General features: G+C 50.3%; 1 protein-coding gene across 1 annotated transcript; it reads right to left on the bottom strand.

Annotated features, from left to right (window-relative positions):
• Window positions 1-2070: 2070 nt before the first annotated feature.
• Window positions 2071-11586, bottom strand: CEACAM20 (carcinoembryonic antigen-related cell adhesion molecule 20). The gene is made up of 7 exons (XM_010852683.1): window positions 11535-11586; window positions 8852-8917; window positions 7980-8258; window positions 6988-7284; window positions 4980-5252; window positions 3079-3354; window positions 2071-2189 (listed from the first exon to the last, which is right to left on the bottom strand). The coding sequence occupies exons 1-7, from the start codon at window positions 11584-11586 to the stop codon at window positions 2071-2073; spliced, it is 1362 nt and encodes a 453-aa protein (XP_010850985.1).
• Between the last annotated feature and the right edge of the window lie 915 nt (window positions 11587-12501).

The following is a 12501-nucleotide window of genomic DNA, read 5'->3' on the forward strand; positions in this document are numbered from 1 at the left end:
GTGAGCCACAACTATAGAGAAACCCACCACACTACAACGATCCCACACGCTGCAACAAAAAACCACACTACAACGATCGCACATCCCTGCCGTGCTGCAACTAAGACCTGACACAGCCATAAATAAACAAATAAATATATTTTTTAAAAGAAACCTAGCCCAGCTCCCTGTGAGGCCTAGAGCCACTTGCTTCCCATTCCTGGCCCAGCAATGCTCAATGAAAGATTTAGACAAGATGATTTCTCATACTTGTCAAATATAACATCCTCAGATTGTATTCCTTTGCAACTTCTTTAATAAAATCAAGCAAGGCCAACCTACCTCATATAATTGCTCTGGAGGGTCTACTGGCAGCATCTGGGGGGAAAAGAAAATAGTGAAGAGGTCCTGAGGCCTGGGATAAAAGATCACCCCTGGAAATTCTTGGAAATAGCTCAGGCCTCAGAGGCAGTTACATCTCTTCTGATTCCCAGAGCGGGCTCCAGGTTAGGCATTGTCAAGTGAAAGAGAAAACAAGGAGAAGAGATGAAAAAGCCATGGAAGGTCTTGAGATCCCCAGAGAAAGTAGGGACCCAAGCTACCACTGGGCATCCTTAAGAGAACATGCCTGAACTTCACCCCCACCCCAAGAGGTGAGACAAAACAGCCCTGCTGGGCTGGGAAGTGCCAGACAGTCAGGGGAGTAGAGGGGGTGCCTCTGGAGAATTACCCACCTTTTTGACTGGTATCTGTCCTTCAATGGCGGGTGCATTGGCATACACAGGCATGGGCCAGCCTAGAGAAAGTGAATGCCAGCCCAAGGCTGGAGTTAGGGAGAGATATGAGGGAAGAAGGGGCCTCCCCAGTGTCTCAGCGGTAAAGAATCTACCTGCAATGCAGGAGACACGGGTTTGATCCCTGGATTGGGAAGATCCCCTGGAGGAGGGCATGGCAACCCACTCCAGTATTCTTGCTGGTAAAATCCCATGGACAGAGGAGTCTGGTGGGCTACAGTCCATGGGCTCGCAAAGAGCCGGACATGACTGAAGTGACTGAGCACGCACACATGCATGAGGCTCAAGGGGCGATTTGTCCAGGCAGGGCACTTCTATCCCCAGGAAGGATGTGGTAGAAACCTTCCTTCTTTTATCCCCAGGACTACCCCATCACATCTCCAGTGATCTTGACCTGGGAAGGTCTTGGAAATCAAGTTCTGGGTTAGATAAGGCTGTTTGATGACACAGATGAGGGCAGAAGTCTTAGATCAAGCCCCAGGTGCACCAGGGTCCTCTGTAGCCTGTGCTTATCATATATCCTTCCTGGCCTTGGTTTTCTTTTCTGTAAAACTGAGCTGAATTGGACAGTCCCCAGAGGACTTCTGCTTCATGAGCCCATCTTACCAGAATCTTAGACCAGATATAGCAAAGATGTTTTGTTTTGCCTTTGGTCAGAGAAGGCTGCATGAGGTACTATATTGAGATGGACAATGACACTTGTTTTGAATTTAGCAGGCAGGAGTGTCATGACTGATTCTCTCTGCTTATAGCAATCCATTAACAAAGTTTTCTGAGAGTGAGGAAGACAGAATGGCGGTATGTTGTTGTATTTGTGTTGTGGCTGTTGGGACAGGCAGAACTCCTCAGAGTTCTCGACGCTGATCTCATCCATTTTCCAGATGGGGACACAGAGGGTCCAAGACTACAGGGCTTGCCCATGATGTCATAGTGACCCAGGCATGAAGCTGGGAGCAGAAGCCTGGGCTCTCGGCACCAGCCTCTTCTCCAGACCTCACTGCTGCCCTGGGTATCAGCTATGGAGGCACTTACTGCGACCGAGCTCTTCAGGGTGACCCTCTTCAGAAGTGGGTGTCATGTTCTCATAGGCGGTATCCTCTGTTGTTCTCCTTGAGAGCCTGAAACCCCAAGACCCTTGTTCACTATGCCTCTAGTCCTTGCCCATCTCCGCAGGCTCCCATTTTGGGCAACATCCCAAACCCTCTCAGTGCCCAACAGGCACCACTCAGCACCATGGTCAGCAACCCTCCTACTGGGCAGGTCCCCCATAGGCCACACCCCTACCCCATTCTGAGAGTTACCCTTCGGCATTTCCAGTGTGTATGAAGCAGCCCAGCCCTATGGCCAGGGCAACGATAGCCAGGATCCCAACGGTAATGCCAACGATGGCCCCTACAGACAGGGATGACCGGTGACCTGGGCAAGGAGAGAGAATCAGGACCTCATCCCTGTCCCCAACCTCATTCCCAATCTTGGGGCTTTATCTCCACTGTCATTTGATGAGTACTTGTTTTCCAGCCATTGGGAGGCAGAAGTTTGTAGTAGTAATAGAATCATTTCTGGAGTCAAATGTCCTAAGTTCACATCTTAGCTGTGTGACCCTGGCCATGCTACTTAACCTCTTTGTGCTTCCTTTGGCTCTTCTGTAAAAACAAAGATAATATGAAGCCTACTCCATATTGTTGCTGAAAAGATTAAACACATATGTATTCATGTTCAGTAAATGTAAGGTTCGGTATGTTCAATGTGGGTGAAGTATTTAGACCCATGGAAAGTGATCAGTCAGTGTTGGTGTGATGATGTTACTGATTAAGAGGAAGAATCAAATATGGTCGTCACAGCAAAGGGCTTTGGCAACTGGAAACTTGAGTCACCTTTGATTCTCTGGGGTTCTGTGGACACAGACAAAAGTAACTACTCTTTCTGAGTCTCATTTCCTCATTTGCAAAGTCGGGGAAATGGTACCTACTGTATAGGGATGTTTTGAAGATGAAATGAGATCATGAATTTTTTTTTTTCTATTTTTTGACCACTTTGCAGCATGCAGCATCTTAGTTCCCTGACCAGGGATTGAACCCTCGCCCCCTGCAGTGGAAGCACACAGCTTCTTAACCACTGGATCTCCAGGGAAGTCCTGAGTCTGAGTGTTAGTGGCTGGAATTCAACAGCTCTGGACTAGGAACCTGCCCACGCAGGACAGTCAGTGCCACCCTCCAGTCCTTAGTAAGGGAAGATCAGAGTGCTAAGGCCAGCATCAGAGAAAGTCACCTGGACCCAAGGGGAAGGCATACCTGGAAAGACTCACCTATGACGCTGACCATGACCGAGGCAGAGCAGGTCAGCAGTGTGACAGAGTTAGAAGCTGTGCAGCTGTAATTCCCTTGGTGTTTCCAAGTCAGGGCCTCTATAACCAGCTGCTCCCCTTTGTACACACTGGTGTTGTCATGGGTCCAGTTAAACTCAGCATCCGGCTGGGATTCAGCCCAACACCGCAGGGTTAGGCGGGAGTTGAGCTCCGCACTGACGGTGGTGTCCGCCAGGGTCTCCGACCCGCTGGTGAAATACATTCGATCGGGGCCGTCTGCGTGCAGAGTCGAATATTATGCTCCCATCCTCCACCGGTGAGATAATCTATTGTATCCCATTCAATTCCACATATGAAGTTCTGCTTTCTTTTTTCCCCCCTTCTCAATTCTAACTGAGGGAATTCCTGGGAGTCAAAGGCTCTTCCAACTGCTGCTGAAAGGAATCTCGGCAAGAGAAGGAGGATAAAAAGGTCCCTTTTCCTCCCTTAGGTGCGGAGCAAGCAGAATGTAATCCACAACACAGAGGGGGAAAGTCCAAAACAAAACAAAATTAAAATCAAAAACAAAAACCCCTGCCCTTGAAAAAGTGAATTCTAACAAGGGAGCCTCATAAGACATCCAGGCTTCAGAAATTGTTGCTGTGTCCTGTGACATGTAGCCCCTAACTTCCAACATGTTTATAGTTCTTATAGTTCTGATGGTAGCTTAGGCCAAAAAAAAAAAGAATCTTAGAGTCATTCTTGACTCCTCCCTTTCTCTCTTGCTTCTTGTCAACTAGCAGTAAACCCTGTGACTTTGATATTTAAAATATATTCATGGCCTAATCGCTACAGCTGTCGCTGGCTCAGCCTCGTCATTTCTTGATGGATGACTGTGGCTATCACGAGAGGATGCCTCACAGACCTCCATGGGTAAGAGTGGAATTGACCAAGGGCCCAGCTGCGGTACCCCACAATCCACTCCCAGACCTCTCCTGGGCTGCACCCTGCCAGGACCTGAGAGTGTTGGAGAAAGTAAGGCAGACCCCTTCCTAGGAGACCTGGGCTCCCCGAGAGTCCTGACAATGTTCCTTAGACTCCACGGTGGTCTACATGCTCCCACCAACTCTGCACTCTGTCTTCCTCCCTCGCTCCAAGTACCTCGGTCTGAGGGCAATCACATTCTTTTGAGGCTCCCTCCCTACTTTTTCTGCACAAGAGCATTCCCTTAAGAAAATCTTTGCATGTATAATTCCATTGAATCCCGTTTTGGGATCTGCCTCTCCATGGAATCAGACAAAAACAACTGCATCACCTCCTCCCTCTCCCCTGTTCCCACCCTTTAGACAAGAGCCAGAGAGACTGTGCAAACCCCAGTCTAATCCTCTCTCTCCTCTGCTCAGAGCCTTTTGTAGCTCAAGTGTCCTCACGACGGCCCCCCACCCTCCCAGCTTCTTCTGTTCCATTCTTGCTATAATTTATCTGTCCAGTCATCTTGGCCTCTGGGCATTCCTCTGACAGGTCAAGCAAGTCCCACCTCCCCAGCCTTGGAACTCACTTCCCTTGGTCACCTGCACAGCTTTCTCCCTACCTCCTGCTGCACACATACCGCCTACTCCAGGAAGCCTCTCCTGACCACCCCAGCCAGGACTGCAACACCTCTCCGGCTTCCCAGCCTTGCCTGTCTTTCTCACTGCCTCTAGTCCCATCTGACACAGCATGGATTTCCCCTTGTTCAGCTGTGTATAGTCTGTCTCCCCCGACTAGAACATAAAGCTCCGTGAGGGTGGCCTTGTCCCCTGCTCAGACATGCCTGTCACAGAGCAGGTGTTTGATAATTATGGGATGAGTGGCTGGAAGCAAGAACTTCAGCAAGGGAGAGAGGAGGAAGGAGGAGAAGATCCAAGCTAGGGACGACTCACAGCTGATGTTCAACTTCAGGGGTTCACTCCGTGCCTGGCTGCCCCAGTTCCAGACCTCGCACGCATAGGGCCCTGTGTCATTCCGCCGAAGGCCGTGGATGATCAGGTCCCTGTTGTTGGGCGCCAGGTGCTCGCTGGACTGGAGGAGCTGGTCCCCCAGGAACCACCGGACTCCAACTCCCTCATGGGTGGTCTGGCAGGTCAGGACCACAGAGCTGGTGTCCTCCACAAGAGTCCGGTTTGGGGCCATGACGTAAGGCTTGGTCACTCTTTCTGGAAACACAGAGAGAGATGGGACAGGGTCCAGGGACACCCTATGCCAGTCTCCTGCCCATATGGGGCCCACAAGATTTCCCAGGGATGTGTGTTTATGTGGTGTGTGGTGTGTGTGTGTGTGCTTTGCATATGACTGTGCTGTGTGGGTGGTCTTTTGTGTATGAGCGTGTGTTGTGTGACAATTATGTTACAGGTTTGTGCACATGGAGGGTGTGGTATACGGATGAGTTTTGTGTGTGAGTGTGTGCTTGGTGTCTATTTAGTTTTGCCTGTGCTGGGTTTTTGTTGCTGCATGAGGGCTTTCTCTAGTTGTGCTGTGTGGGGCCTGTTCTGTAGTTGCGGTGCGTGGGCTTCTCACTGTGGTGGCTTCTCTCGTTGTAGAGCACGGGCTCTAGGGCGTGCGGGCTCAGTAGCTGTGGTACACAGACTTAGGAGCTCCCTGGCATGAGGGATCTTCCCAGACCAAGGACTGAACCCTTGTCTCCTGCATTGGCCACTGGACTTAACCACTGGACCACCAGAGAAGTCCCTTTTGTGTCCATCTACATGTGTGTGTTGTGTATACATGTATTGTGAGTGTGAGGTATGGCAGTGTGTATATCATACATACACACATATACACACACACACACGTACTTTGTGTGCAAGTGGGTATATGTTGTGTGTATGTATCTTCTGTACATGAGTATATGCTATGTGTCTGTGGGAATGTATGCGTTCTGTGTATATGCTCTACTGTGTATTCACAAGCACCGCACATGTACCACATACCTACATGCTTGGTATATCACTACCATGTGTGAAGTGCAGTTACATACTGTGTGTGTTCTGCATGTGTGGAGGGTGTTAAATGTGTGGTGTGGGGGGTGTTTTCTGTGTTGGACATGAGGATGTGGAGTGTCTGTGATATGTGTTGTGGGTGTCTGTTGTGTGCATATTATGTTTCGTGTGTATACGTGTTTTATGAGAGAATATGTTGTGTGTCTGTGGTATCGTTTGCCGCATATTTGAGATGTGTGTCTGTGTTTTGTAAGTGTTGTGTATGTGCTCTGCCTGTGTGTGAGTACGTTTCTGTACATGCCCTGGGCTTTATGTGTGCATGTGGTGTGTGTGATGCGTTACGCCCCGTGTGTTTCATGTATTGTGTGTCTGTTGGGTACATGTTATATGTCTTGTGTGTGTGTGTATTATGTGCTTTTGTATGCTGTGTCTATGTGTTGCGTGTGAGTTGTGTGTGTTGTATGTGAGTTGTATGTGTCTGTGGTGCACATGTGTGTATCTGCGATGCATGCATGACTGTTTCTTTTTTTTTGGCCATGTCATGCGGCATGAGGAATCTTAGTTCCCCAACCGGGAATCAAACCCAGGCCCCTGCACTGGGAGCACAGTCTTAACCACCAGAACACCAGAATCCCCTGCATGTGTGATTGTTATGTGTGTGTGTCCACGTGTGTATGGGGATGTATGAGTGCTGTGTTAGTGTTTGTATGTTTAGAGAATCGCCTCCCACACTTCATGAGAATTAAGTGAGAGAGCCTCCCACAGAGAGCCTCCAAAGCCTTGTGGAGGATGTGCCAACAAGGACCCAGGTCCTCCCTGTGCCCAGAGCCACAATCTGCCACGAGCCACAAGGGCAAGCCCCGCTCCACTACGTCCTCCTCAAGCTCCAGGACGTCAGTGCAGCCCTGATTCTCAGAGACACAAAGGAGAGGAATGGGGGAAAGAGACTCACCAAGGACGCGGACTTTGACAGCATCCCTGAGGGACTTCTGGGCAGCAGCATTGGACACCAAGCACGCGTAGGTGCCCTCGTGTTCCTTGGACACGGCAGGGATGGTAACATTGCTCATGTTGAAGAACAAGCTCCAAGTGATGGGCTTGGAGTCATTGGAGAAAAACCATGAATATGAAGCTTGTGGGTAAGACTCAGTTTCTGCTGAGAAGGTCACACTGGAGCCCTCCATCACCTCAACTGTGTCCCCGTTGGGTACACCAGGCTCCACCTTGATCGTGACTGAGTCAGGGCCATCTGGAAGGACAAGAACAATTGTAGCAGCAACAACAGCATCAGTGAGAGAGCTCTCTTGGGGGACCCAGCCATTCAATAAGCAGGAACTTTTCTCTTCTCTCCCCTCAAACTCTGGAACCATTACAAAGGAGATGTTAGAGTCTGACAGTGAGGGTATGTCACATGCATCCCTGGGTAAGACAGGATTGAAAGACACACCTAAAGCTTGCCAGCAAGGGACTTCCCTGGCAGTCCACTGGTCATGAATTTGCCTTCCAATGCAGGGATGCAGGTTTGATCCCTGGTCGGGGAACTAAGATCCCACATGCCGTGGGGCCACTATGCCTGTGTGGCAATTACTGAGCCCAAGTGCTCTAGAGCCTGTGCCCCACAACAAGAGAAGCCCGCCTGTCACCCAGAGCAGTAAAAATAAAAACAATACATAAAAAAATAAAGCATGCTGACAATTCCTCTTTCCTCACGACTACCTAGGCAATATTTTGGATCAAACATTCGAAAGTTAAGGAGCTCGATTTTAGGCACGTCATGTTGGACGTTCCCAGGAGAATCCAACTAGAGATGTCAAACAGCTATGTGTCTGGAGTTCAAGGATGGACAAGTCTGCATTTGGATGGTATATGAAGCTGTGAGACTAGATGAAATCACCGAGGAAGTGGGTGTTGCTGAGGGGCTGGGGAGAATGGAAAGGGACTCACAGTACACAATCAGGTAGGTAGGGTCACTGCTCTTCATCTGGAGGTCACCCCAAGCTTCACATTGGTACATCCCAGCATCCTTCCGCTGGACACTGAGGATGGTGAGGGTCTTGCCATCTGTGGACAGCTGTACGCGCTCATGGGATGGCAGGGGCTGGTGGTTGAAGACCCAGTGGATGGTGATGTTGACGTCTGGGGTGTCACAGTAGAAGGTCACATTTTCCCTGTGCTCTATGACTGTGCCCTGGCTGACTGAAATGGTGGGCTTGGCCAGAGATTCTACAGAGGGAGACACAGAGTAGGGGGAGACAGAAGCAGAGACACAGGTGAAGGACAGACCAAGCAAAATACAGTCACAGAGGGACCCCGAGAAACAGGGAGGGGTTGGGGTTGCAGGCAGACACCCCTCAGCTCCATGACTGGCCGCCAGTGCTGGACCTAGTTCTCATTCTAGGTGAGGTCTTGGGACCCTCGAGTCTCCTCTCCCCCAGTAAATGAGATGTTGCAAATAAAACAGATGGTCAGGGACATGACGGTGGGTCAATTATTATTGGCTGCAAAGAAGTCAAGCTTGTACTGGGGACAACAACCAGGTCCCTCTACCACTTCTTAGCCAATTTTCCCTAGCCCCAGCCAGGACAGCCACCCCTTCACACCCCCGCCCCCTCTCCAACACAACTGACTGGACCAGTTGTTGCCTGACTGGGCCAATCAGGTTTGTCCTGTTGGGACTTTGGGCATGGAACCCTGATGAGCAGTTGAGGGTGGAGATAGAGACCAGAATGAGAGCTTTGTTTTCTGTGCTCCTAATCTACCATGAGTCTGGGGTAACCAAGGGGCCCCAAATGTAGACGGAACAATATCCTCCTCACTTTGGATGACAGCATCACGGGAGATCTGGGCTGCAGCTGCCAAGCTCCACACGGTCAAAAGTGAGGCTGGAGGGAGAAAGAGGAGGCGTTCAGGGAGGAAGCTGCGTTGGGGGGGTCCAGTTGTGGTCTTCCTAAGTGGAGGGAGGTCTGAGGTCATGAATGGGGCCCTCCACCCCTAGAGGCTTGACTTTTACTCACTACTTCCTGGCTATGTGACTTGAGGCATGTTTTGTTGTCGCTGAGCCTCAGTTCCCCCAGCTATAAAATGGGAGTAATATCGTCTGCCTCCTAGGATTGGAGGGGGTGGTAATGAACACTGACCAGTTTTGACTGGGTCCCCTGAGGGTCACTGCGCTCTCTCCAGTGATGCTCATTCCATGGAAGATGCCTCTCCCTTCCATTGCTGCTGCTGCTAAGTTGCTTCAGTTGTGTCCGACTCTGTGCGACCCCAGAGATGGCAGCCCACCAGGCTCCCCTGTCCCTGGCATTCTCCAGGCAAGAACACTGGAGTGGGTTGCCATTTCCTTCTCCAATGCATGAAAGTGAAAAGTGAAAGTGAAGTTGCTCAGTCATGTCCGACTCCTAGCGACCCCATGGACTGCAGCCTACCAGGCTCCTCTGTCCATGGGATTTGCCAAGCAAGAGTACTGGAGTGGGTTGCGCTCAGATCAGTGAAGTCACTTTCCAAAACCAGATAGTAAGTGTCAGAAGCTAGACTTGAACCTGGCTTGCCAGTTCCTAAAGACTTTGCTCTCAACACTGTGCAGTTCCTCTGGTCCAGGGATGGGCACAGAGCCAGCCCCCAATAAAGGAGAACTTCTTCTGTTATCTTTGACGGGAGAAATTAACCGCTTGCTCTTAGGCAAGATTTCCTCTGCACAGAGGGGAGAAAAGGGAAAAAGATAGCATGAGCTTTCGGTTTTCTATTTGGTTATTCTGCACACCGTTTTATGGAAGCTCAGAGACTGTGGGCATAGGTGGGGATGCCCAACCCCAGCAGCTATGGCCATGAGCCGCTGACCTTGAAACTCCTGTCCTTGCCCTAACCATCAGCCCAATTAACAAAGGCAGGCAGTCATGACTTTCTCCAGCCCTCTGCTGCTGCTGGTGCTAAGTCGCTTCAGTCGTGTCCAACTCTGTGCAGCCCCATAGATGGCAGCCATCAGGCTCCCCTGTCCCTGGGATTTTCCAGGCAAGAGTACTGGAGTGGGGTGCCATTGCCTTCTCCGTCTCCAGCCCTCAGATGACCCCAATTTAGATCAAGCATTGCCCCATCCCCTGCTCATTTGGGTTAAAGACAAGGGCTCTTAGGAGCAAATATGGACTCTGATAATGATAATGGACTTTGTCTGTTATCATGGGCAAGGGGCTTTCTCTTTGTGAGCCTCAGTTTCTTCAACTGCAAAACAGGGAGAACGGTAGAACTTAGTTCACCAGGTTATTGTGAGGTCTAATATCAGACGTGACAGTTCGCAGTGTTAGTCACTATTATTAGCACTTAGTTATTATTACTATTATTGTCTTTGTTATTTCCTGTGCTTGTAATAACTGATGGTGGAAAACCATCTGAAATTCTCTATCCTCAGTGCTATTGGAGGTGAAGTCCATAGGCTCATTCATTGGAAGGACTGATGCTGAAGCTGAAGTTCCAATACTCTGGCCACCTGATGGGAAGAGCCAGCTCATTGGAAAAGACCCTGATGCTGGGAAAGACTGAAGGCAAAACGAGAAGGGGTGGCAGAGGATGAGATGGTTAGATAGCATCACCAACTCAGTGGACATGAATGTGAGCAGACTCCAGGTGACAGGGAAGAATAGAGCAGCCTGGCGTGCCTCTCAGGGCTGGCATAACCTCTCGTCGCCAGTCTCACTCCTGTCTGTTATACTCCAGCTCTGGTTCTCTGCCTCTCCCTGCCCCGACTCCCCTGAATCTGTTTATCTGCATGTATCTTGAAAAGCTTTCTTTTTAGAAACAATTAATTTTGAGTATGTATGTATTTATGGCTGTGCTGCGTCTTCGTTGCTGCCTGGGCTTCTATCTAGTTTTGCTGCTCGGGCTTCTCACTATGGTGGGCTCTCTTGTTATGGAGCACGGGCTCTAGGGCACGCGGGCTCCAGTAGTTGCCGCACACCGGATTAGTTACTCCGCAGTGTGTGGGATCTTCCAGGTCAGGGATCAAACCTGCATCTCCGGCACTGGCAGGCGGATTCTTGACCCCTGAGCCACCAGAGAAGCCCTGAAGAGTTTTTTTGCTCTTTGTCCTCAGTCTCCCTCTCTCCTCTTTGCTCTGTTTTCCCCTCTGGTACAGTTTCTATTGTAATTTTCACTCTCTCTTGCCTCTCTCTGGTTCTATGGCTCTGATTCCATCTCTCTCTCCTCCTCTGCGTATATGTCTTTGTCTCTTTCTCTGTCCCCCTTTGTCAGTCTCTCTCTTATTTTATTTGGCTGCACCGGGTTTTAGTTGAGGCATGTGGGATCTAGTTTTCTGACCAAGGATTGAACCTGGGCCCCGTGCATTGGGAGTTGCGAGCGTGGACTAGACTGCTGGGGAAGTCTCTGCCAATCTCTTGTATTTGTGTTTATTCCTGTCTCTGTTTCTCTCTTGTCTCTATTTGGGTCTCTTTCGTGCACATGTACACACCCACCCTCCCCTACCCCACCTAAAGGGAGCTGGACACTCACCTGAGAGCAGGATTCCTGCCCAGCGGTGGCCCCGTAGCTCAGGGGACTCCATGGGTCCTGACACCTGACTTCAGAGCGCCAAGCTATCTTCCCGGCTTCCGCACGATGACCCGGTCCTCACTCCGTCTGCAGCCTCTCCAGCTCTCTTCTTTTCCTCTCTGCCCAGCTGCCCACTCACAGGCACTTCGGTGACAGTGGCTCCCAGGACAGACAGCGAGGGTGGCAGGGGAGGAACTTTGGCTGCTCCCTCCTCAGTCCTCTACCCCAGGCTTTACTTTCCTCCTCCTCCCAGCACGGAGAGAACCAAAGTCCCGACGTCCCCAGAACCCTGGGGTTTCCCCCAAGGCTCGAAAGGAGGAAGAAGCCCTGCCTTCTGGCCACGGATCCCCTTGAAAATTACACCGCTTCCCATTCAAAGGCCCACTTGGGATGGGGGTGAGGGAGCTGCCAGGGAGAAGCAGTGCCAGGGAGGGGTAATTTAAGCATATCAGCGTTAAAGGGACCAGGAACTGAGATTATAATGGTCAACAGCTACAACAATAAAGTCAATAATGATGGTTCCTGGTTATCCAGAGCTTAATAAAACAGCGCCAGGTTCACCATAAGCTCAGTCGCATCCGACTCTTTGTGACCCCCTGAACTGTACCTCAGTCCATAGGATTTTCCAGACAAGAATACCGGAGTGGGTTGCCATTTTTTTCTCTAGTAGTTCACCATGAGCTGCCTGGAAATACAAAATGAACTGAAGTGACACATGATATGAAGTCCTGGTCACAAACACACTGGAGTCCGAAGGGCGGGATGCCTAGAGTTGGGTGGGGATAGCCCCAAGGGGTACCTGACTCAGCCTTCCGGGAGGAGGCAGGGAAGACTTGTTGGAGGTGGGGACATCTGAGCTGAGACCTGGAAGATTAAAAAAATAAAATAAAAAGCCCTGTATCTGAGTGTTAATTCTTCTTTTTAAAAA

The sequence above is a fragment of the Bison bison genome, unplaced genomic scaffold (genome assembly GCF_000754665.1).
Source record: "Bison bison bison isolate TAMUID 2011002044 unplaced genomic scaffold, Bison_UMD1.0 scf7180017864313, whole genome shotgun sequence".
NCBI lineage: Eukaryota > Metazoa > Chordata > Mammalia > Artiodactyla > Bovidae > Bison > Bison bison.

Coding starts and splice junctions, on each gene's coding strand:
- CEACAM20 (XM_010852683.1), bottom strand. CDS start 11,586: ATGGAGTCCCCTGAGCTACGGGGCCACCGCTGGGCAGGAATCCTGCTC. Junction 5,253..6,987: donor TGTCAAAGTCCGCGTCCTTG/GTGAGTCTCTTT, acceptor CTGTGTTTCCAG/AAAGAGTGACCAAGCCTTAC. Junction 3,355..4,979: donor CCTGAAGTTGAACATCAGCT/GTGAGTCGTCCC, acceptor CTCTGCACGCAG/ACGGCCCCGATCGAATGTAT.